The following is a 26,626-nucleotide window of genomic DNA, read 5'->3' on the forward strand; positions in this document are numbered from 1 at the left end:
TAGTATTTGTTATTAGCAAATATACGAAATTTTGCTGAGGAATTTTCTGTCGGGGTAGGGGGATTTTCTGCTTGGAAAATTTTAAGTTGAGGAGAAAGTTTTGGGTGAGGGATTTTCAGGGGGAACTTTGCATGAAGGGGTTAGCCTGGCATGGTTTGAAAACCATAAAAGATTAAATAAAAAAAATTATCTTTCAACTGAAGGTAAGAAACAATATTATAACTTAGAATGAACATAAATTATTCGACACATCACGGGGCTGCCTCAATTCCGCAGCCCTCGCTCTTTCCGCTAAAGTTTGACTTTTGTCATAATTCCTTGAGAAAGACTGCTCAAACAAAAGGACCTTTGAATTTGAATGAGAAGTATTTTAAAATACTCTAAGGCTTTTGCATAAAGTTTGGGAATTGGAAGGGGTAGCCTCCCTCATGCACAGAATAATTTTGTTCGTTCCCATTTTTATGTTGATCCTTATTTTCATTAGAATTTTTTTATTATTATTTAATACATACAAAGTCTAAAGTTGTATTCGCTTTTTTAAGTTTATATCAAAAACTAATTCAGGCTCTACAAAAGAATAAATAAGAAATCAAGGTAGTGTTGGCCAAATATTTAGTACGATTCACTGAATAAACTAAATAATTATAGAGTGTCAAGTATTGAACATATTTAAAACGTTTGAACGTGTTTAATGAAAATCATATTAAATCCTTAGGCTAAATCCTTCTTGAAGCCTAGTAATTTGCAGAGCCGTTTAGTTTATTATCCCTTATTAAAAAATAGGGTCTTTTGAACCACCACGAAGTAAATAAACATTATCGCACAAGCAATAGTTTACTGTTTAGAAAGGCATTGCAGGTATTTCGGTAAGTTTGTTCAATACAATTTTTAATTACGAAAGAACTACTTACTATAAACTAATGCTCAAAGGTTATTAGTTTGACTGTCAAGGTTATTGCCCCACCCTTTGAAGCTCTTGCACGTTCGAAATGGTAGTCTTTAGTAAGGTTTGTTAACATGGTGGCAAGGAAAATTTTGGTAAAGTTCTAAGATACTATATACTATATCTATTTTATATATGTTTTTAATTCTTTTATAGATTCATTGAACCCAACTATTTGTTCTGGAAAGTCTTTCTCTTAGTTGACAAGGCTTCATAGCAAATGGTGATTCTCTTATTTAGGTTCTATCATTGTTGGTGGATAATGGGTTGCTTGTTTTCTTGTTTTGTTCGTTATCATGAGTGATTGAGCACATCAAAAATACAGTTTTCTTCCAGTTGATTGTTTTGATTTAAAGCTATTGCTCAAGATGCAATCGAGGGGCATCCGCTTTTTTAAATTACCTACACCAGGCAGCGCGTGCTAAGTATATCGGAAATGTACCAAGCGTGGCAGAAACTGTGGCAATTGTGGTGAAACTTTGCAAGAAATGTGGTATTCTGAGATCTACACAAGTGGTGAAAGATGAGTCCCCACTTGGATATAACCATCTAAATTATGCGAACAGAATTTTATTAAATATACTTTTGTCAAAGCCTTGGGTGCTTCTTTTGCTGTTATTAAAGTAGAAATAAATATCAAATGAATTAAAGAGAGATGTCAAAACTTAAAACATCCTGAATATAAGGGTTGATAGTCTTGTCTCAGCCTTCCTCTATTTGTGCTAAATTTGAACTAGTGCTGACTAGTGACAAGAAGCCTTATAGAGTGAAACAGAAAAGTTGGCAGGATTAAAAGTGCTTTTTCTTTTTTTTTTTTGTCAATTAGCTTTCAAAACATTTGACCCAGAAATATTATTGTTTAAAACAAATAAATCTATAATAACAACAATTATTAATATTAATATTAATTAATGCTAATATGTCGTTAATGGTAGGGTTAACTATTAAAATTAATAGCATGAAACAATAAAAGCCATAAATTGTTTTCCACTAAAAGGACAAGCTCTGCTTCTTGTATGGATTTTTTAATATGTTGTAAAATGGACTTTGATAAACGATTTCAATGCAACATTCTCATGGCATTCCGCATTTAATAAAATAACGAAAATTAAACGAACCTTGGTTATTTATATTATTTACTTCATACTCTTAACGTACAAACATTTGATTCTCAAATAATTATCATAACTCATATTATTTTGCGATAAAATAAAATTAGCGCAATAAAGATTATTTTTTTAAGCAAAATTGGCCCTCCCTCCTATGATTTGAATATGTAGCCCCCAAAATACTTGCCCCTAGAAGTGTCCATGCCCTAAATCTGGCGCTGATAATGCTGCAATAATATATATATATATATATATATATATATATATATATATATATATATATATATATATATATATATATATATATATATATATATATAGAATGTCATGAGCCAAAATAGTGGAGAAACAGATTCTTACTTTTATATTTTGTTTCCAGGTACAGGGCCTCATATTCCAAAAAGTGTTAATATCTTTATCAATTGCTTTCAATGGCAATCAGCAAACTTCATATTATCCTACTCCAAGAGTTGTTGAGGAATTTGACTATAGACTTACAGGAGTACGATCTACATATTTAGATGATATAAGAGACTCGAGATTAATTGGCGAGCGTCCAACATACCCTGAAAGATACTACCCTCCCTGCTCTATATCACCAGAGCTGTGTAATAGACTCCATGAAAAACCTAACCGATATAGAAATAGGTTTCAAAGCTACATTGACTATGCGAGGGACCGACCATATGGACAACAAAATACACAGGTAACAGAACATGCTAGTGAAACAACAAACACTAGTATTTCAGAGCGAAGCACGGGAAATGATACTTCTATTAGCAAAGAACGAGACTCCCTTTACAGCTCAAGTCTCTTGGAGAATCTTCTTTCTGGCGGGAAAATAAAAAAGGAATCGAAAAATAGAATAGAATTAGGAGCCACTAATAGCACTCAGTTGTCAGAAAGTGCAAAGAAGCTTCTTGAATTTGGCTCTATTCCAGCTTCAGTTCCCATTACTACTTCTGATGTTGCCAATTTGTCAGATCGTCTTACATCTACTGGTAAGCTTTTACATCTTAACTATCCTCTCAAGGACAATAAACCTAATTCAAGTGTTTTCATGGAAATTTGCCAAACTCATATAATACAGAAAATCACATTGACCAAAAACTATTACAATAAAACCGTTGCTAAAACCAGGGGTCAACCGTAAGTTCTCTAATAAAGAAAAATGTCACCAGGAATATCAGTCCGTCCAAAACTTGATTTTTGAAAGCAAATTACTCGCTAAAGAAATACTAAGCACATTATTAATTACCGGTAAATCTAATAGATATGATGTTTTTCAAGATTTTTTTCAAAATCTTATGAATACTAATTTGTATTGGCCACGGTTATCCAAAACATAAGATTCGTTAGCTTTTATTTTTTACAAAATCTAAGTTGTCCCAAATGTTGTTGTGCACTTTTGTAGAATGGATATCTACATTCATACATTCAATCACCTTGAGGAGATGATTCTAATATGGCCTTTAAAGAACGTACTTTCATAAAAAGAAAAGAATATATTGCCACAATTATAGTAGCGACCTGAGAATACTGGTGGCGCTTTCTAACTAGGTAGTTTCTTAGAGTATTTAATTTTAATTACTTTTTTAAAGTTTCAATTTTTTAATTTCAGTTTTAAGTTTTAATCTTTTTCTCTTTGAGTTTTAATCTTCTATGTCAATTCATATGGCATACAATAGTTTTTTTTGTTTTTTTTACCTTAAGATTCATTTTTAGATTGGATTAGTCGAAGGCAGAATGAGACTCAAAAGCAGGTTCAAGCTTCTCAAAATTAGCCCAGAAATTGTTTGAGAAACAAGAATTCTTACGATTTAAAAGAAAGTATCATCATAAATCTTTGAAATACTTCCAAAATAGCCCTTTTTAGTTATTTTATTCTTGACTAATTAACTCAGTTATTTTATTCTTAATTAGTTTTAACAAATCAGAATTTATTTTGGAATTACTGTGGTAAAATATAATCTTATCTACTTTAGATAGTATCAAACACCTCCTGGTAACAACCTGTAAGTTAGAAGTGACTCGTTAATTGGTTGGAACAGATGTCAGTGACGTGACTCTGTAAGCCTAGCCAGAGTCGACCCAGCTTTAAATTGGTATTAAACCAAAAAAAAAAAACAAGTTTTTTTAAATGAAAGTAAGGAGCGACATTAAAACTTAAAACGAACAGAAATTACTCCGTATATGAAATGGGCTTTTCCTTCTCAACGCCCCGCTCTTTACGCTAAAGTTTGACTCTTTCTCTTAACTCTACATTTTAAAACAGGTAAAAACAGAGATGGAGATAGTGAGACGACGTATCATTGAGCTTTGCCAGAAAATTTCTTAGAGGGGGGGGGGGTGCAAGTGCTATTAGGAGTCTTGTTTTCAGCAATTTTAAATGGTAACATTTTTCTTTTCCTATTTCTATGCAATGTTTCAATTTAAGAAAACCGATATACACAATGTATACATCCCGTACTGAGTAGGTCGCAATGTCTTCAACTGTACAGAAGATCCAAAGTAACGCAAAATTTCCATTGATATGAACGATAATACTCCTTACCCTCCATGCAATATTCTGTAGTAAAAATAATAATAAGGATTTCTCGACAAAACTACTGTTCATCGTAAATTTTGGCCAACAATTTTAATTTTCTCAATGTAGGCCTATTAGTTGCAATCCAATATTTCGATTCTTAAGCAGAAAAACTGGAAAAGCTGAACATTGCTAATCTATTTACAACCACTGATATACAAAATTTATTAGCAAGGAACTGCAGGCTTTTAGGGCCACTATTGTACATCATGTTTTGATTGGGTTCGGGCATGATTTGAAAAATGATAAGAAACTAAATTAAAGAATGTAATATATTCAACTGAAAGAGAGGGGTAAAATTGAAACTTAAATCGAACAGAAATTATTCCATTAATGAGTGGTGCTCACTCCTCCTTAAATCCTTGCTCTTTGCAAGAGTTTTTCTTTTCTGCTTGCTCTTTACTCGTTCTTTTCTCGAATTTTTAAGAATGAGTTGATCTTTTTGAGGAACCGATCGAAACTTTGTTTGCGCCTAATTTGACGAGTTAGCTAATGTACTTTAATGTCCAATTCCAGGGCTTACACATTGTTATTCGTTTATATTTATCTACAGGTGTTCCAGTCAGTCCAGCCTTAACAGTACTTCAAGAACTAAAATCATTAGATATTGGAAATGATTCTTTCATTGACACTGATGAAAGTGAAGAAACTGTTGATTCAGAAGAAGATGGTTTTACTGTTGGAGACCCAGGCGATTTTCTATCTTCCATTCGGTTTCGGCCGGTTAAATTTAGGTATAATTTGGTTTATATAAACACCTAATAATTTGATATAATAATAATTTCAGCCTTAGTTATGACGCTGTGAGTAAACATAGATTTTTTTTTGTCCCCCAATTGAAAATAATGGAAAAATGATTTTTATATTTTTTTTAAATAGCTCTGTCAAGTCTTAGAAAAAGAGGAACCTATAAATCATGCAGAATCTCGGAACAATGACCTAAATTCACTTATCTTACATAAGAAACAAAACAGCTTCTCTGTTTCGCTTCTGTAATTTGAAGGCTTAGGTTTGATATTTATGTCTGTTAATCCAAATACGCACCAAACAACGTAAAACTAATTAAAATATTATATACCGATAGATAAACACTACGGTACCATATTCACTTGTTTTTTTTTTGTTTTGTTTTTTTTTATCGCTAAAACATTACAAACACTAACGAGACCACAATCGTTATCTTTTTCTTCTTCAGTAGTTCTCTTCATGGGTAGTCTTTCTCTTTCTCTTCTTCAGAAGCAGGATCCTTGAACTTTTATGACATATTTGCTATTTTCGTATAATTTTAGTAATATGTTAGTGGTTTTTGTGCGATCCATGTAGCTTAATGACGTTCAACTCAACACTTTTGGTCCAAAACTCTTTCAACTCATACCAATTCAATTCTGCCTCATTCAACTTATCTTTATTCAATTTTACTCTACAGGAATCCATGCCCTTTTCTTAACGACTGTCTTTCAACTCAACTCAATACAACTAAACTCTGTTTAATTCAACTTCATCCAACTCAACCCCTTTCACCCCAGCCTCATTCATAGCAAACCCATTCAACTCTACCTCTTTTACGTCAGTCCTTATTCTACTCAACACCCTTTCAACTCACGCCTCGTCTAACACAGGTCCAAGTAACCTAACACCCATTCAACTCTACCTCTTCTGACTATACTCTGTGTAACAAAATTCCTTGCTGGTGAACCATATTTCGCTGAATGTCGTAAAAAGCAAGCTCATTCATCTCGCAATAATATTTTACAAGTTTTGACACTTTAATTAACTCATATTTGACGATAGAATATCCATCTAAGACCGATTTGTCTATGGAGACTGATTTTGTCAAGTATCCAACTCTACGGAAAAATACTTTTTGTGTCCGATCATCTTAAAACTTATACCCCAAGTCCCTTGACATAGCATAGGATAGAAACACTAAAATGAAATAAATAAGGAATAAAGAATTCTCATTTAAGATTTTAGGTCAAACATTGATGACTTGATAAATATAGCTGAGTTCAATCAGATTTGAGTTAAGTTGGATTGAACTGAATGAGGGTTTAGTTAAAATGATTTATAATAAATAGAGCTTAAGTCACGTTCGAATTGAGTTAAAGAAGGTTGAGTCAAAGGGGGGATTAATTGACTGGGGTTGATTTGAAGAGAGATGAGTCGAATGGGGTCGAGTTAGATGAAGCTGAGTTGAATCGAGCTGAGTTACAATAAAAATCTTGAAACTTCTTTCTTTAAGTAGCAGTCTTTTAAGGACAATTTTAAGATATGAAAATCTTATGAATATTTAATGATTTTGGGATTTAAAGTCAACGGCTGCAGTTTCTTTCGGGCAACCTTGTGCACTAAAATTTCTAAAACCGCTAATATTATGAAAAACAGTTGAAGCTATAACAGCAGTCTAAAATGTATTAATTTTTATAGGCCCAAGCACCAGTCGCCTCCTCCATCCTCCATTTTGGGTGTTAGGAATCCCACGTTCACAAAAATAACTATTGATGTTAAACAGTTTTAGTGAATATTCGTGCCAGCATGATCCGCTAAGATTATTTTTAGCCGTCTTATTGTTGATTTTGTTAGGTTTCTAGTTCATTTTCATCGTTGTGAGTGATTCTTTCAACAAAAAAACCTCTTCAAACGCCAAAATAGTTATGATTATAGGCTTTATATTATGAACAAACCCTTCGTATACACGCATAAGAGCTTTAGCGGCCTTTTGTAAGGAACGAAAGGTTCAGCGAAGCCTTTTTGAGTGCACCTGTATTTTTGTCAGGGAAAAAACTTGGGTCTTCTGCTGTTGAAAATGAAGCCTAAAGCAAGCATGAATTTTTCTACCGCAAAATGGTATTAACATTTGAATAAAAATGTCACTTCCAAAGTGTTTGCAGCTTATAGCAAGCAGTATGGAGAACTTGTAAGAGCATAAAATGGCGGTAGTGTCGAGAAGAAAAATTACCAACATCATTTATGTTTAGATGACCTTGTTAGACCCGGAACCGCTGTATACGTGACTTATCTAGTAGCCGACTTTAGAGCACAGGGACGTGAAAAGAAAGTAGACTTTGTTTTCGGTAGGCCTACTAGCTGAAAATTAAATTCCTTGTTTAAACTTCCAAGATTTTCACAAGCGAACCTAGGCATGATTTTTTGAGACGTGATTTTAATTTAAGGTCATTCTTGAAAATGAGACATGCTGATTAATTATTACTCAGAGGGATATTTCAGATTTAATGCTGTTGCATTGTAGATTAATCATGTAAAACGTAAAATTTCGAAATGAAATTTTGATTTTCTAGTCAAGATGACGGGAAGTTCTCAAGCCCTGTTTACCACCTCTGTTGAAAACTGAATAAGGCTCCAATGAAATAAAATTTGAACTTTCTAGCTTGAATAGTTAAGGTCGCTATTTAACAGCTAGAGCAACTTTTCAAAAAGATCGTGATAAAAAAAAACTGTAATTACAGATCGACTCTGCTCAAAAGTAACTGAAACACTAAAATTATAATTTTAATATCAATAGATATATCAAAAGTAGTGACTTTTTATGCCGATTTCAAATATACAAAAATTCATTAAACTTAGTCTTACCCATCAAAGGATATGACCCTGATAAAATTTGTCTTGATTTCGAATAAGTGAGAAAACCCCTCAAAAATTGAAGAAATCTGAATAAAAATAGTACCATTGAATTCAGCATATCAGAAAACATTACTGTAGAGGTTTCAAGCTCCCGTCTCCAAAAAATTCACACTTTTGTTTTTTTTTTGGCAGAACAAATGTCATGGATCAGTGTTTATTTGTTTGTTTGGGTTTTCTTTCCCTGGTATGATCGTATCGATCCAGTGGTCTTAGAGTATCAGGAGAGGGTTCATTCTAGTAAAAATTAAAATTTCTAGTGCGCTTTTTAAGTGGATGAGACGGCAGCGACCCCCCTCCTTCCCACACCCTTTTTTTCCAAGACTCATCCGATCAAAATTTTGAGATATCCATTTTGTTCAGCACAGTAGAAAAGTTCAATAACTTTGCCTTTAGAGATATTTGAACTTCCCACAGCCCTTGAGGGAATGGTTGTAAGTTGCAACATTTTCCAATAGTTTACGTGTGGTATTTGTTATTGGAAAGTACACGGATATTTTTTGCGAGGAAGGAGGATTTTCTGGTTCTGGGGGGAGTTTTCCCTAGGGAGGCAAGTTCCCTGGGCTAAGCTTTCAAGAGAAAATTTTAAACTTGGGAATTTGCCATGATTTATACTCGAAAATCTTTTAGTTTGTCGAACTTTCACATTTTCTGATGTCCTAGTATTTCCTGTTATCTGACTTGGAAATGGTCCTAAAATGATTTTTTTTTGTATCAAGGTCATTTCTAATGTATTTTTAATTTTTATATGCATTACGAAAAGTCTTTTTTTGAATTAGAAAAATTATTTTTCATTTTTATTTGTTTTCTTATTAGTTTGTTTTCTTATCTTCTCGTTTTCTTATGAAACTCATGTTTTGTCACATAATACCTTTAGAACTGTAGCTACAAAAACGTTTAAAAATGTAGGAGAGTGTATGTTTGAATTGATTTTTATTTGACTGTAACATAATTGAAATCTTTTTAACTCTTTCTGAAAGAATCTATAAACGACAATATTGGCTAATCAGAAAAAGAAATTGTAACATAATAATGTGCTATTAGTTTCAAAAAACAGATAAACTATTTTGATCATGTTTAAAATCTTTCCGATAAATTGCAAGCGCGTTGCCCACAGCGCCTTGCCTAGTCTCATTTAAAGAAAAGAATCCAACAAAACACAACAACAACAACAAAAAAAACAAGAAATAGAACGTATATTAACCTGTTATAAATTACTCACCTTTCCGTTCTGTACGGTCGACACAAAAGTTTTATTGAGGAAAGTCATTGTATTGTACTTGACGAGGCCTTTGTTTTGCAGGAAATACATTAAATGGAAGGGTTTAAATATTCAAAAATATGAAGATATATTGGAGGCAGGCTTCCACCCTCCAGATGTAAGGGTACTGTGACTACTTCCATATGTTCTAAAATTTATTTGGCTGACATCTTAAAGTGTTGATTGCCTTTATATTCCTGACCCCTGGCCATCTCCTTGGTCCTATATACAGTCTGTTAACATCTGCAACTTACTCAACATTATGCTTGGATCCATATAGCTAAACATTCTATTCAGACAATTTTATCTCAATTATGATTACAAGCATACTGTAATAGCCGCTATAACTAGAGGCTGATTAGCTTCTTTTTTTTTCTAGCCAGATAAACCTAGAATTCAAAATGAACGATTTTTACTGATTAGATTGACTGTTGTTGCATGAATATATCTGTATTTTTTATAGACCTTTTCACGTATTGGAAATATATGATCATCCTATTCAAGCGTATCCACGCCTTGCGAAGCCGGTGAGGGCTGATTCCATCATCTCGCTTTTAAAGAACAATTTTGCCGAAGTGGTTGAAGAATTACAAAATGAAGACACTGAAACAGGCTTATAAGGCTTTTAATTGCATAAATTCTGTTTTTTAATATTTTGAAGTAGTTCATCATTATTATCTTTTCTATTTTCATTAAATATAGTTCAGTACTGTAAGCATTTTGACATGTTATAAATTTCATATGATTTCTAATTTACCCTGACATAAAGAACAATTAAAAATCACAGAAAAAGAAGACAAGGGTTTCAATGTACAAAATGTAAGGTTAAGTGAGGATTTTTTTTTTATTTCTTTTAATGATGATACACAAAGGATTTTTTTCCTCCTTTTCTATGAATCTGAAAAGAAAGTTCCCTATGAGAGCCACCAAGCTTTGTAGAGTGAAATAATCTATTGTTACAATTTCAGTATCGCGTCATTGTATCTAAAATATCTTGAAGAGCTCAATTAGAAGAGCTTTAAAATCCTGAGACATAATTTAAGACATAATTTGCCCCACCAATTCTACAAGTTGTACCATATTGATCACATGAGGTATGAATGAAAAAATTACAATTTTAGCTACATCATGGCATTTTACAGAAAGCTATTTATTGATTATTTTAAAAGATTATAGAATATTCACTCTAATGCAATGATTCCATGTAATTTAAGGTTGGATGCCTTTGTAAGGGAGAAACAGAAAATTTATTTCAACTAACAACGCCTGAATTTGGCGTAAAATCAAATTCATAAAAAGACCAAACTTACCAAAAAAGAATTGAATTATATACTATTAATACCTAGTATCCAAATAATCTTTGATATTGACGAATGAACTTTTTGTTTATTTATTTAATTTTTGGGGATTGAAAATTTTGATAAAACTAGCTGTGATATAAACACACTCTATAATTATAAAATAGCCCAAAAGAATTGTGACTTTTTATTTGGTCCTTTTTATTGGATTAAAAAAAAAAAAAAATTCTGGCTCAAAACTAGTTCACTATTGCAAATGAGAATCTACAAAAAATTTTATAGTCAAGGCGCTTCGAATACACTTGAAATTTCTCTCCTTGCCCAAAACACCAACATAATTTTAAAACTATTTATTGGCTTTGTGCTACTACTAAAAAGTGAGTAAATAGAATCTTGGTTCTGCAATATCATTTTAGAGGTATTGAGCATGAAAAATCTATTAAAGTATGTACTAAAAACACCAAATGGGTTTGAATTTTTTTTTGAAGTGAAAATTCCTTCAGAGGAATTTTTGGCTTGTAAATCTCTTCTCGAAATAAAGTGATAATATTATTTACTTAGTGGTAAAATCAAAACCAGGACTAAATCATGAAAAACTTTTCTGATATGTATTTAAAAAAACTAAATGTAAGATTTACATAGTGGAACCCAGGTTCAGATCATGGGGGTTGTTTTTGGCGTAGATATTCCTCCAGAAATTTGAAACTTGCACTAGCTACAGGGCGTGAAGAAAAAAAAACAGCTGGGGAGCCCAATTTGGGCTTGTGCCCCATCCAATGATGTCTGCTGAATCTATTCCAGGTTGTATTGAACTTAAGAAGCGTAAAATCTTAGTTACATGAAGCATAAGAAGAGTTGTTTTCGGCTAATGTATGTTTTCTAGTTAAGATTTGGCATATTCCAACATCTTTTCAGTCCAAAAATGCCTACAAGATTAGCAATGGAAGTGCAAGCGTACAAGTGCAAAGTGATTCGATTTACTCGACAAAAATAAAAAAAATTTAAAAACGAAAGTAAAGAGTAACATGAAACTTGAAGTTTTTGATTTCTGTTCATAAGTAACTTTTCCGTATACGAGGGAGGCTTTCTTACTTAGCCCATCGCTCCATTTTTATGGTGCTACGCATGGGTGCAATAATGATGCAATCGAATATAGAAGTTCGTTACGTAAGTTAATTCGTAAGTTACGTATATTTTTTACTAATAAAAACGTCCGTAAAAAATTGAAAGTTCTATTTGCCTTTTTAAGTAACCAAGAAATTTGAGGGCAACTAGGCCTCCTCTCCCGCTCCTTTTTTTTCTCAAAATCGTCCGATCAAAACTATGAGAAAGCCATTTAGCCAAAAAAAATAATATTAATAATATTCAAATTTCGTTTTAATTATTCATGTGTGGAGAGCCAAAACCAAAACATACATTAATTCAAATATAATCAGAAACTAAATAAAAAAAAACATTTTTTTTTTTTTAACTGGAAGTAAGGAGCGACAATAAAACTTAAAACGAACAGATATTACTCGGTATATGAAAGGGGCTGTCCCCTCCACAACATCCCGCTCTTTCAGCTAAAGTTTTTTTTACTTTTTTAAAAAGTAGAGTTAAGAAAAAGAGTCAAACTCTAGCGTAAAGAGCGGGGCGTTAAGAGGGAACAGCCCCTTTCACGTATGGAGTAATTTCTGTTTGTTTTAAGTTTTAATGTCGCTCCTTATTTTCAGTTTAAAAAACTTGTTTTTATATTCAATAAGGGACAAGTAGTCTTCCTAGCATTTAAAAGAACCATGAATCAAACATCCCATAGTAACAGACTGTAAGTAAAGAGCGATATGTGTCAATTTCTGTGAAAAAAAGTTGCGATTGTAGTATATGCAACAACAAAATCCATTGCTCATTCTTATTCTTAACATGCAAAATGTATGAAGTTAGAAGTTGTCCATTAGAAAGTGAAAACTTCCATGATTTTAGATATAGAAGTAGAAATCCCCCAAAAAGGATACAATCTCAAAGGAAATTCTCCACTGAAATTAAATTTGAATGACATGAAGCGCTCTTAAGGCGCTACGTACAAAACATAAAATATATATATATATATATATATATATATATATATATATATATATATATATATATATATATATATATATATATATATATATATATATATATATATATATATTTATATATCGTACTGGGCACTGCAACTCGGCACGTGGCTGGTTTCTATATATGGGTCCTTGTTCTTGCTCATCTTCTTGATGTTATGACGGTTCACCACAGGTTGGATACAGCCACCCTGGGAAGGAATTCCTTATTCAAGCTTTGACCCAATTAGATCGTTCTTGTGACCAGAAATATCAGTTCGCCTGTTTTAAGAAGAAAAAAAACTATATCACCGATTTTCATGGTGCAGCCCGGCATGGCTAAGCAACCTGCTTGTATACATTGATACTCATTGTCACTTATCTTGTAGCTGCAGACAGTGTGAGCCTTTTCTTGATGTCATGACGTTACCATAGGTTTGGTACAACCACAATGGGAAAATACAGAATTTTCCTAAAAGTTTTGACCTTTTTAGATCGTTTTAGTAGCCAGAAATTTAAATATACTAGTTAATAAAAAAATACAGTCGATTCCGAAGCCAGGCCCGGCACTCGGAATGTGTTTGGCTTGTATATATTGATTGTCGTTTTAAGTAGCAATCTCAGTAGTATCCCTTGCACAAATACAACCAGTCAGTACCCCCCAGTTGGGCCTATACTCTGATGACACAATTATCCCACCGTATGCAAACCATAAAGTTCTGGAAAATGCCCCATGCAAAAGATTGCTCCCTGGCTGAAAATCCCTCTCCCCCTGTGGAAAATCTCCCGTAGATAATTCCTTCTATATTTCCAAATAATAATTCCAGATGTTAATTAGAAGGGAAATTGAAATCTACTCACATGTTTCAGTCACAGGCAATCCTATAGAGTTGCCTACAGTAAAGTGCCACAAGGGTTCAATGCACAGTTTAAATCCAAAAGTTTAAAGAATGTCGAATATGCCGAAATAAAAGAATTATGTACTTTTAGGGAAATGTTCTTTTTTTAATACAATTTAAACAAAATGTTGCCTAACAAAAAAAAATATTAGGTATTATGGCAGAACAAAAGAACCACCTACTTTAAGGGGCCTTTTTTTCTTTTTTTATGCAATTTGAAGAGCATGTAGTGTAAGTAAGATAATATTGGGTTTCAAACCGAAATTAAAGAACTATCTTTTTCAAGGGGCATGTTTTTTAATATAATTTAAAGAACATGTAGTCTAACTAAAACATGGGGCATTATACCCAAATAAAAAACGTGCTAATTTTTTACTTCCTCTTTCATTAATCAATTTTGCACGTGGAGAAATTTCCCATGGGAGGGGGGATATTGGGTGGAATTTTCCGTGGGAGGTATTTTCCTGGGAGGGGTATTTTCTACTGGGGTAAATTTTGGAGAGTAAACACCGGCTTCCAATGCAAATATGAAGCCCTCAAATGATGCAGCTTAGTTATATGATAAAATCTAAAACAAATTTGAATATTAATATTTTATTTTTTGTGGATTACGTGCATCTTTCTCTTATATGCTCATGTTCATAGTATAAGTTTTTCCAAGATTATCCGCCTTTTTGCGTGTTTTCCCCATTTTAGAAAATCAGACGAATTTTCCCTGCTCATAACTTTTGGTGGGTAACTTCAAATTTAACGATCTGTAATTTTACATATTTAGAAATACTCTATCTATTCAACTCTTTTGATGTTTATATCGCCATCAAAACGCTTTTTTTAGAGTTTGCTTACTATTGTCAAGAACCTCTCCGTACTTACACTTCGCTCACAGACTGTTCAAAATGCTAAACTGTTAAGTACCTTCTGGTATTAGCCATAAATTTATCACATAGTTGGGCATAATTTTATTTAAAAAGTTTCGAAAAAAATAAATTATCAATAAATAGTTGAGTTTGAATCTCATAAAGCAATGGCGTGTGCGTATGCTGGCTGAGCATATGGTGCAACAACTTCATACTCAGCTTTTCCTTCTTCGACTTCAACTTTTGGTGCATCATAATAGACGAGAGGTTTTACTGGGGCCTTAGCTGCTTTCAATGCCACGGTCGAAAAATGTGGTACAACAGCAGGAGCTGCATAGTATTTTAGTTGCGGAACTTTGTATTGAACTTCGAATGGTTTCACTTCTTTTACTTCCACTGAAGGTGTGAATGGAGCTGCATATTTCAATGCTATAGGCGCTGATGCAGCCACTGGTCCCGCAAAAAATGATGGATGGCTGTATGAAACTGCGACTGGTGAACGAACATGTTGGACAATTGGTGCTACAGCTTGATAAGCATGACCTTCTTGTATACTATATGCAAAGTTTCCTCCAAGCCTGTCAGAACGGATTATAGCACTGTCATGGGCAGGAGCACGAAAAAGTCCTGGATGGACAGGCACAATCGCGGAACTAGTCAATGAGATGAAGCCCAAGATTGATGCCAACTAGAATAAAAATCAATCTTCAAGTAAACTTTTCGAAAGTATTTACCTCAATAAAACTAATTTCACTAGACTGAATCTGTTAAAAATTACTATTGAAGGTAAGAAAATACAAAATATTACGTTTTCAGTGTTTGAAACAAGATTCCTCTCAAAACAGTAAAAAATATGGTTTTTTGCAACTGCGTAAAGAAATTTAGCTGTTTTTTTTTATTTTTTATTGAGTATCACATTCGTTTCTTATTATGCAATACTAAAAAATTGTAGTTCTACTATATTCTAAAAAGTAACCATAATAGTTGTCACTATTACGAAATTATTACATGCACGAGGGAGGGCTACCCTTTCCTCAACCATTTTTTTACGCTAAAGTCCTATATAGTGCTTCAAAAATACTTTTCATTTAAACTCAACGGCCCTTGTGCTTGAGCATTCCTTCTTAAAGGGTTGTGAAAAAAAAGTTAAACGTTTAACACGAAGAGCGAAGGCTGGGAAAGGTACAGCCCCCGCGGTATACCAAATCAATTTATGTTTGTTTAAAGTTTTAATATTGCAGCTTACTCTCAGTTGAATAAAACTTATTTTTTCATTCAATTTCTGACTGTTTTTCAAACCATGAAAGGACCCCCCCCCCCAAGTAAATTTTACCTTGTAATCTTTGTTCTCAAAAAAAATTCTCCACGTGGGGTATCCTACCCGCTGAAAATTCCACTAGAACAATCACTATTTATTTCCCTGTAGCAAATGTTACATGTTAAATGTAAGCAATGGGCAAAATGAATAACTTACATCCCCTCTCCAGGGGCTGTGGTACTGGGGGATCATGTTATCCCAGGGCTATAGTTTTAGAGCTTTCAACTATGCTGAGTGATAGGATTAGCTCGAAATTTTGATTGTATGTTTTTGGGGAAAAAAGGGACCCGTAGCTTCAAGAGCTCGTAAATAGTCTGAGGTTCGGAGGTTTCGACGGATCACACTGAAATTAATGAGTTTTGTATATTTGAAATCAGTTTAAAAACCTAACGGTTTGGTTTATCGGTTGTTATTAAAATTGTGTTTTTTTAGAGTTTCGTTTAGACCTAATATCAGGTTAAATCACTCTTTACTAACAGTTCTTTACCACGAACTGTTTGAATGGACAACCCCTTTTTGGGTAATAGTCTTATAAAATGTATATTTTTAAAGTTTCAGTATATATTACAATACTTTAACCCTTACAATTAAAACTTGATAGACATGATGATTCAGTTAAGGAAATACCATATTGCTGCAGCCTCCTGTATCCTTATAAGTTTCGTTCAATGAATACATTTCTGTTAGATAGAAGGAAATTAAATATTTTATAACGAAACCAAGAAGTTGCTCAAGTAAACACTGAATGAACAAACGGTACAATCACTTAGATTACATACCCTTCAGGGCTGTATCCAGGGTTTCTTTTTTATTTGGGGTGGGGGGTATGAAAAATTTCAAAAAATGAATAAAAATGTGTTTAAATTCATTTTTAGTACATGTTTAAAAGTCGGAAAAACATTTCAGAGGGGGCACACCCCCTACACCCACTCTCGGATACAGCCTTGATGCCTTTGCAAGGTAGGATGGTCATTTTACAGTTTTATGCTACGCACCGACATAGTTGGGTCACTTTTTATTTTATATTCATTTTAGGGCCTTTTTGTAACATTACTCTTAGCAAAACTAATATGGTCTGTTAACTTTTTAAGGTTGCTAATTTTATTGAGAAGTTAAACTTGCAGAGATATTTAGTTTTGTGGGTGAAATATTGTATAGGAATACAAACAAGTGTTTCAGATAGGTCCAGAAAGTAGAGGGACGGTGGTACATTAAAAAAAAAAAAAAAATCAAATTATCAAATAATATGTGAATGGCAAACCTACAATAGCATAGACAAAATTTAAAATGATAAGTAATATGGTTATTTACACAAAAGAAAAATACTTGATCACTTAAGACTCGGAGAAACTCTGAAGCTGAAATTTTTTGGCTCTACATTCGGTCTAAACCTGCAATGTTTTTTTTTGCTCTGGGTGTGAAAACAGAAAAATGAAACTTACAATTTTCATTGTCGGACTATTTTGTGTTTTGCTTTGAGAACCTAACTGTTGTTGACTGATAATGGTTAAAGAAAGATGCAAGCTTTTATTAGAAAATCCGAAGCGGTATTGTGTAGAGAAATAACTTCAAGTTAGGGTGTGGCTGTGACAACAGTCGTAAATCTTGATGTTCCAATGAACCCGGATTCTTCGGATGGAAGCATAATCCTTTGGTCAAATTTTGCCTGCTCCAAAATTAAATTTGATTTTTTATTATTACCTCAAACAGATTGCTTCAATTTGAGGAACTTTCAGTGTCCCGCATTTCTGACAAAAAGAAGAAGAAGAAAAAAAAAAACTATGCAGAGCCACACTTCGGAATCCAAAAAGTCTTATATTTCAAGCATCGCAAATGTTGTATCTGCTATTTTAGCTGAAGAATTATTTTGCTGTTCCATTGAGTTTTTGCAACAAGAACACACATACATCTAAACCCTGGATCTGATACTTTAGAGTGCTTCTCTGATTTCTGTCAAATTTTCGATGTAATATACTAAACTTAAACTATTAAAGCTAGTAAAAACTAACTTCTGGTCTGGATCTTCGAGCTTTTTCTCTTCTTCTCGCTCAGAAAATTACAAGCCTGTCGTCATGACGGCTCATTTCCGGACTTTAGGTTCGCGTCTATTTTAATAAATAAGCACGATTAAAAAAAGCTAATTAAAACTGCATTCCTAGCTTTTTTCAAACATTTGGATTCTCGTATTTTCGGACACGGGATTTTTTACACCGAGGGTAGAAATTTAAAGAAGTACAAGTACAGCTCCATTGGGGTCTAAAAAGAACATTTGGTCATGTAATGATGTTTCAAAATCACCTTCAGCAGTTTGTGATGGATGTGCCGCTAAATTGATTTTGTGTTAAATTTGTCTAGCTACTTTAAAGCTAAAAAACTTACCATTATTGATACTTCGATCATTGCTTATATTGATATAAATAAAAAAAGAATTAGCTGAAAGTAAGGAGCGACAACAAAACTTAAAACAAACAGGAATTATTCCGTATATAAAAGGGGCTGTCCCCTCCTCGATGCCCGCTCTGTACACTAAAGTTTTTTATTGTTTTAAAAAAAGTAAAGTTGCAAGAAAGCGTCAAACTTTAGTGTAAAGAGCGAGGTATTGAGGAGGGGACAGCCCCTTTCATATACGGCATAATTTTGTTCGTTTAAAGTTTTAATGTCGCTCCCTACATCAGTTAACAAAAACTTGTTTGTTTTTTTACTTGATTTCTGAACGTTTTTGAATTGATGCAGGTTTTGATTTAGCTACCCGTACATGAATAGTTAAAACAAAATTGGCATATTAATTTTACTTTTTTTGGCTAAATGGCATTATCAAAGTTTTGATCTGAGGATTTTAAGAAAACAGGGGTGGGGGAGGGGACATAGCTGCCCTTCAATTTTCTGGGTACTTAAAAAGGCAATAGAACTTTTAATTTAATTTACGAACGTTTTTATTAGTAATAAATATACGTAACTTACAAATTAACAATATTATTACAAATTACAAATATTCTCTTTTCATTATATATATATATATATATATATATATATATATATATATATATATATATATATATATATATATATATATATATATAATGAAAAGAGAATATTATTTTTTATTTATTGAATTGTATTTTTTGCCAGAAGGCAGATCACGGATGCGTGATTATTTGTTTGTTTTTTTGTTTTTTTTCCCCCAGGGGTTGATCGTATCGATCCAGTTGTCCTAGAATGTTGCAAGAGGGGTCATTCTAACGAAAATGAAAAGTTCTAGTGCCCTTTTTAAGTGACCAAAAAAATTGGAGGCACATCCCACGCTAATTATTTTTCCAAAGTCAACAGATCAAAATTCTGAGATAGCCATTTTATTCAGCGTAGTCGAAAACCCTTAACTATGTCTTTGGGGACGACTTACTCCCCCACAGTCCCCATGGGAGGGGCTACAAGTTACAAATTTTGACCAGTGCTTAAATATAGTAATGATTATTGGGAAGTGTACAGATGTTTTCAGGAGGATATTTTGGTTGGGGGAGGGGTTGAGAAGAGTGGGATATGCTGGGGGAACTTTCCATCGAGGAATTTGTCATGGGGGAGGAAAATTTCCATGAGCAGCATTAAAACTTAAAACGAACAGAAATTATTACCCATATTAGGGGCTCACCTTCTCCTAATACCTCGCTCTTTACGCTAAAGTATTTTTAGTAATATCAACTATTTATTCTACGGCTTTTGTGATTCAGGGGTCATTCTTAATGAATTGGGACACAATTTAAGATTTTGTATAAAGAGAGAGGCACTGACGAGGGGGCGAACCCTCTCATATATGTAATAAAAACATGAGAATAAAAAGTTCTTTACGTAAGCTAATTTATAAGTTACGTATATCTTTTACTAATAAAATGATTCGTAAAAAATTAAAAGTTCTAGTTGCCTTTTTAATTAACCAAAAATTGGAGGGCAACTAGGCTTCCTCCCCCGCTCTTTTTTTCTCAAAATCATTCGATTAAAATTATGAGAAAGCCATTTAGCCAAAAAAAATATACAAATTTCGTTTTAATTATTCCTCTGCGGAGAGCCAAAATCAAAACATGCATTGATTCAAAAACGTTCAGAAATTAAATAAAAAAAACAAGTTTTTTCAACTGAAAGTAAGGAGCGACATTAAAACTTAAAACGAACAGAAATTACTTCGTATATGAAAGGGGCTACTTCATCATCAACGCCCCGCTCTTTACGCTAAAGTTTTTTACTGTTTTGAAAAGAAGAGTTGAGGGAAAGGGTCAAACTTTAGCATAAGGAGCGGGGCGTTGATGAGGAAGCAGCCCCTTTCATACACGAAGTAATTTCTGTTCGTTTTAAGTTTTAATGTCACTCCTTACTTTCAGTTGAAAAAACTTGTTTTTTTTTATTTTACGGAAAGAACAAACCTTGTTTAGCAGTGATAAATACACACCAATTATATACTTATTTACAATTTAATAAAGGACCTAAGTAGCCTCTTCTTAACTAGATAACAAAATAAAATTGGCCCACTGAATGCTATCAAATACTTTGTCAATATCAAAGAAAGTGACATAAAACTTGCCCTTTCCTCTACAATGTTTCAACATGAGAGCTAGAAGTATAAAAACCCGGTCAGTTGTTGAACTTTCGACATCCACCTTGCGTCTCGCTTATGATATTAACCCTATCTAGCCAGCACCCTAATCTAGCATCCTAAGCCTTTTCTATACATTTGCTAATAGTTGGTACTAGGCTTATCGGGCGATAATTAGTATGCATCATGTGTCACCCTTTTCAAATAAAGGCTTTAAAACTGACAATTCCATTCTGCCGGCCACCTGCACGACAGCAGGATCGAATTGAACAGACTTAAGAAGAACTAGATCTACGTTGCATGGGCAACGTGAGGTGTTGCGGCAACCTTTGCTCGGCTTCGCCGAGTAAAGTGTTGCGAGAGCAACACTTTGGTTTTGTTTCCTCGCTGCGACTAAACGCTGAAGTTGTTAATCTGTAAGGATGCCAAAATACATACTAGGTACACCAACTCGCAAAAGTTGCAAACTCCTCATTGCTAAAGATGATTGTAGCCTTACAGCCGATTATTAGTTACAAGTCCCCTACATGTCTTACCACTGGAACCAAATTGGTCTTACCATCAAATACAACGGAAACAAAAAATAGGTACACCAACTAGTAAGAGTTGCGAACCCCTCATTGCCGAGGATGATTATGAGCTAACAGCCGACTGTTGCTTACAACTCCCCTATATGTCTCACAATTGGTATCGGCCTATTTTTGGTTTCAGTGTGTACCTTACTACTGAAGTTGTCAACCCCTTTAAACTTTCAAACTGGTATATCTCATGAAGGAATTTTTGTACAAAAAAATGGATGACATACACTTTGATCAGCTCATCAAAAGCTATCGACTGCCGTCGAAAAAAAAAATCTATCTGTCTTAGTTCAAAAGTTGACTTTTTGCCGTAGGCCAACTTTCTAACGTCATCACTTAGAAAGGAGCAAAGGATAAACTCTAATTTCTTTAGCAATGAGAGAACTTTTAAAGTTTAAGAGGCACATCTGATACCATTTCTCTACCGCAATCCCAAGTGCGAAAAACCGAATGATAAACTCAGCCGAAATCACTGCAGCACTTTCGGACCCGTAGGGAAATGCCACTTTTTTGCTTCTCTAAATTTTTCTATTTATCACTCAAAGAAGATATATTGGCTGTGGGGCAGGGTGACTGTCGCATATATTTAACACTTATAGATTTTAGTCCATCTTCAATTTGAAACTGGTGCCTGCCTGCTTGCCTGCTAGAACGGAGCTTTCCACTCGAAAGCAGAAACATGGTTTGATGAAACGAAAGCTTGGCTGCATAACTTCAGATAGTCCTCTCTGACATAGGCTATACAACTCCTCTTCACTTCACACACTATAGGCTCTGGCTCAAGGACAAGCAAAAACCATCCTTTTTGGCCCGAGGCAAGAGTTCTACGAAGCTTTCCAAAATGTAAAGTCATATTCATCAATCCGGCCTAAGGTCCACACTTTCCGTAAAAACCGCAGAGGTTAGACCCTTACCACTTTCTAGCAATAAGCTGAAATCGGGGTGCTAGGAACAAAAAAAAAAAAAAAAAAAAAAAAAACACGACAAAACCAAAGTGTTGCTCTCGCAACACAACTAGCAATATTGGTCCTATTAATGTTTTATACGTAGTACAGGGGATCCCATCAGTACCTTGAGAAGATCCTCCACAGTCAATCTTAATACTTTCTTCAACTTTTCCTCTGATATCTCCTATATGAGCTGGTAAAAATGCTCTACGAGGGGGAATTTACTAACGACTGAATCAATCAACTCGTTATGCACTTAAGGGTAAAGGGATGAGGTAGCTAAGTCCTTTTGGTCCTCCGGGTTTTCAAAATATGTCGGCCAGGAATCAACGTCTGGTTGGGGCTACCCTTGACTGGTCACTTGGAGCACGCAAGGTTATCCAGAATTCTTTCATGCTGGCAGATTTGTAGACATAAAGCAATTTCCCTTGCTCTTTAATTTGGTATAAAAGTTTCTTTCTTTTTACTAAGGTCTTGTGTTGCTTTCTAGCTAATCTAAATGCTATTAAAGCTTTGTGTCGTTTCTCTGACCCAGAAGCATTTTTATATTCTTTAATAAACTGTATGGGCCCACCTTGCTGCTAAAGGGGAGTATGGACCATTTCACAGGAACAGCTTAGAGTATTGCGTTGAAACTTTCAAAGCATGCTGAGAGGGATGAGGAAATAACCAAAAGGTACTCCGTGCCTACTGCTACTACTACTACTACTACTACTTATGCTACTACTATTACTACTACTACTCCGATTACTACTACTAAGGCTAAGGTTATGAAGTTGAAACTTTCAATGGATTTTAAGGGGGTGTTGAACTAAATCAAAACACAATCTCTGTTTGTGGATCGTCAAATGGGTGTATCAGCCATATAGCAGAAATGGTCGGGGGGGTTTAATTTAAACCTTCAGGCCGTATTAAGAAGGATTTTGAACTAAACAAAAGTCATTATGTACATACTACTACTACTACAACTGCCACTATTACTACTACTGCTACAACTTCTACTGCTACGGCTACTGTTAGTACTACTATAACAACAACTACTAGTAGTACTACTGAAGCCGTGGGTATTACGGTGGAACTTCCAGAGAACGTTGAGGAGGATGTTGAAATAAATCTAAACACACTATGGCAATGCAACTTGTTCAAAGGGCATTATAGTTATATTCCGGGAACAACATAGAGTATAAAGTCAGAACTTTCAGGGCATGTTGAAAGGGATGTTGTATCAACCAAAAGGTATTATATGTATACTAAAACTATTACTTTTAGTGCCACTGCTGCTATTGCTGCTACTACTACTATTGCAGCTACTGCTATGATTAATACTATAACCAATGATCTTGCTATTACTTCTGCTTCTATGACTATGACTATTGTTAATGTTAAGGGCATTAGCAAAACTTTCAGAGAACGGTCTGTAAAACATTCAGGAAGGGGGTTTGAATTGAATCAAAATGCACTATGTACATGTGGGATATCAAAGGGGTGCATGAGCAATATTCCAGCAACGCCTTAGATTGTTAAGCTGAAATTCCAGGGCGACAAATATTACTACCACTTTTGCTACTACTTCTGTTACTACCGCTGATACTATTACTGCTACTATTAAATTAAATCAAAATAGTTTATGTGCACCCAGGTTGTCAAAATAGACCATGTTGTTAATATATCCAGATGGTATATCTTAGGACTAAGAAAGGGTAGAAAGTAGAGTCTTTCAGACAAAATTTGTGTTGTTTCAAAACTGAATAAGAAGGCACAATGTGCATACTGGTCGTCAATGTCAATAAGATGTCCCGGCAATATTTCAATTGTAACTAAGGGTATTAAGTTGAAACTTTCAGGGCTACTACTATTACCATTTTTGCCTTTACTATTGAACGAAGTCAAAAGGGCATGAGTGCATCCAGGTTGTCAAAATGGCCTAAACGCAATGTCATGGGAACAATATAGTATAGTAATTTTAGCTCTTCAGAGGGAGTTGAAGTGTTAAAGTAAATCAAAATATAGACTACTGTATGCTTCCAGATTTTCAAAAAAATATATATTACTTACAATCATTGAGAAATTTTGTCCAACATATAAATAGTAAGGCAAAATTTTAATTTTTATTAAAAAAAACGAAAAAGATTTAAGGATTTGTATTTCGTAACCAATGAAAAAGGCAATGTCAGTTCAAAACGAACATAAACTAACTTTATAAGACTTTTTCCACAAAAGAGATTCAAATTATGCTCTGGTTTTCAGAAGGCATGGGGGGTGTCAGCCCTACTCCTCTTAAGCTCTGCTTGCTTTGAGCTTGACCCAGTTTCTTAGTGTAATTTCTTTTCTTTTTGTATTTTATTTCATTACTGATGGTAATTTATTTGTAGTTTTATGCGTGAAAAATTATTTGAATTCTTTTAAGCTTATGTTTGGCTTAATTTAGCTATTTAGTTTTGTTTTAAAAAATTCTTTTGTGAAAAAAGTGTTTTAAAATTAACTAAAATGAAAGGAATGTGCTGCCCATTTGAAATCAAATGTGTATTTGTCAGTTTACTGAAAAATAAGCTAAACTCACGAAACTAAAAAGATGAAAACCTGTGTAGAATATTTTTGGAGAAGTGTGTTTTTGTGGACTCTTGTGGATACGCTATTTCCTATGCACCGACAAATAAGAGAACAATAATTTTTTAACCACAATAATGTATTTGGACCTTAGAAATCTGATAGATATAGACTGACCAAGTAAAATGAAAATTCATTTGATGACCGGAGTTGATAACCTTAGTTGCTGAAGTGACCCAGGGAGGCAAGAAAACCCAGCGAGTCTGGACCTTTTGTATGTTTTCTATAGATTTAAAATCAAGTGCGCGTAAGACAACAATTTTTCTTTGCATTGAGCTAAACTCGTCAAAATAGGAATTTGAAAATATTTGGAAAATTATTTATTAAGTAATAAAACTTAATAAAAAGTTAATAAAACTTAAAAATATACGAGTGTCAAAATGTTTGAAAAAGCTAGGACTGCAGTTTTGATTAGCTTTTTTTTAATCGTGCCAAGATAAAAGTGTGTCTCTGCCATGTATATTTTCCTGGAAAATTAAAAAAAGAGTCTCCTATGTAATGAGGAATTATGTCTTACCCTCTATCAGGGTAGAATCTTTCTAATAAAAAAATCTATTGAAGTGTGTATGGGGTCCCTTGGAAATTCATTGTAGGTACATCAAGGGCGTGGATCCACTAAAATACCGTATAAAGTGCCTAAGAAATTCAGTATAAGTACACCATGTGGTAAGCAAACCCCCAGAAAATGGTACAGAAATTCAATACAGGTACACCATGCAGGGAGAGTTAGAGACACCTGAAAATGCGATGTAAAGCATTGGAGGGCTTTTTTACTGCTATTTTTCCAAATCGAGTCCTTTGTTCCCGCTTTAATTAGCACCGACAAAATTTTCACCTTGATTTGACTTTTTTCTGCTTATATGTGAGCCAGGAGGGGTGCTGTAATAAATTTTGTCTGACCCGCCACCAGCCCCAGAGACATCTCTGGGTGTTATACGCTACTTTGTAGTCTGAATGAGGCCAGAAAAGTTTGCCAGAAAATAAAGGGTAACAATGAAGCTTAAAACAAACACAAATTACAGTAACTGAGATTCGATGCCGCCTTCTCAGCCCCGAGATCTTCACTGTTACCTTGAATTTATGCTTGACTATGCTTGGCTTACATGGATCTATTTAATATAGTACGATAATTTTGACTTATTTTCCGACTCCTTTCCTGAACCTACCTTCCTTATTGTTCTAAATAAATAAATCAAAACAATTCTGCTGACTAATATGTTCTGCATACTAGTCTAGAGGTTTTGTTGACATTTTAAAAATCTTGAAATTTGTAGGGAGAGTTAGGGTAGAGGCCAAGTACCCTGTGTATGGACCTGACTTATGTATATTTAACCAAATGGAATGGCTGCTTGAGCACTTTCGTAAAAAAAAAAAAAAAAAAAAAAAAAAAAAACGTTTACATTCGACATTTTACGGACAGGGTGGGAAAAATCAACCATGAGAAATAGTTTTCTCGCTATAAGATATATGGCTTAATTAGGTTTTTTATTTATTTTAAGTAAGTAAATTTGGCGTCAATAGGGAAAGTGTAGGGGGAATGTGTCTCCCTATAATTTTCACTCCTATCTAGATTTGGGAAAATACCATCATTTTGGTATTGTCATTGCAAAAAAAGTCCTTTTATGTATTTTCATGCAAAAAAATTGAAAAAGCAACAAAATTGTCCAAAATTTTGCCCCTCCCCCCTTCGAGACTTATGTAAACAGACGGCACTACTTACTTACTTTTCGACTGCGTAAATTAAGAAAATACTACTACTACTACTAATAACTCACTGCAGCACCAAGCCGCCTGAGGCCAACACAGCTACGCACGCTCCTCCTCCAACCTAATCTATTTAAAGCCTCCCTCTTTACACCCTCCCAGGAAGTTCCCATTTCCTTTAAATCCTTATTTATGACATCCTCCCAACCCAGACAAGGA

General features: G+C 34.0%; 2 protein-coding genes across 2 annotated transcripts; one reads left to right on the plus strand and one right to left on the minus strand.

The window, feature by feature from the left end:
• Positions 1–975: 975 nt before the first annotated feature.
• LOC136042089 (uncharacterized) lies at positions 976–10,254 on the plus strand. The gene is made up of 4 exons (XM_065726989.1): positions 976–1,038; positions 2,432–3,053; positions 5,193–5,373; positions 10,003–10,254. The coding sequence occupies exons 1-4, from the start codon at positions 1,018–1,020 to the stop codon at positions 10,157–10,159; spliced, it is 981 nt and encodes a 326-aa protein (XP_065583061.1). The 5' UTR covers positions 976–1,017; the 3' UTR covers positions 10,160–10,254.
• Positions 10,255–14,758: 4,504 nt separating this feature from the next.
• On the minus strand, positions 14,759–17,538 carry LOC136042098 (uncharacterized). Its single transcript, XM_065726998.1, has 2 exons — positions 17,432–17,538; positions 14,759–15,359 (listed from the first exon to the last, which is right to left on the minus strand). The coding sequence occupies exons 1-2, from the start codon at positions 17,438–17,440 to the stop codon at positions 14,829–14,831; spliced, it is 540 nt and encodes a 179-aa protein (XP_065583070.1). The 5' UTR covers positions 17,441–17,538; the 3' UTR covers positions 14,759–14,828.
• Positions 17,539–26,626: the final 9,088 nt, after the last annotated feature.

Source organism: Artemia franciscana, chromosome 2, assembly GCF_032884065.1.
Source record: "Artemia franciscana chromosome 2, ASM3288406v1, whole genome shotgun sequence".
Lineage (NCBI taxonomy): Eukaryota > Metazoa > Arthropoda > Branchiopoda > Anostraca > Artemiidae > Artemia > Artemia franciscana.

What these genes read in the sequence shown, in the direction of transcription:
- LOC136042089 (XM_065726989.1), top strand. Translation starts at nt 1,018, where the DNA reads ATGGTGGCAAGGAAAATTTTG. An exon ending in TGGTGGCAAGGAAAATTTTG is followed by an intron (nt 1,039 to 2,431) that starts GTAAAGTTCTAA and finishes TTTTGTTTCCAG; the next exon opens with GTACAGGGCCTCATATTCCA. An exon ending in AGATCGTCTTACATCTACTG is followed by an intron (nt 3,054 to 5,192) that starts GTAAGCTTTTAC and finishes ATTTATCTACAG; the next exon opens with GTGTTCCAGTCAGTCCAGCC.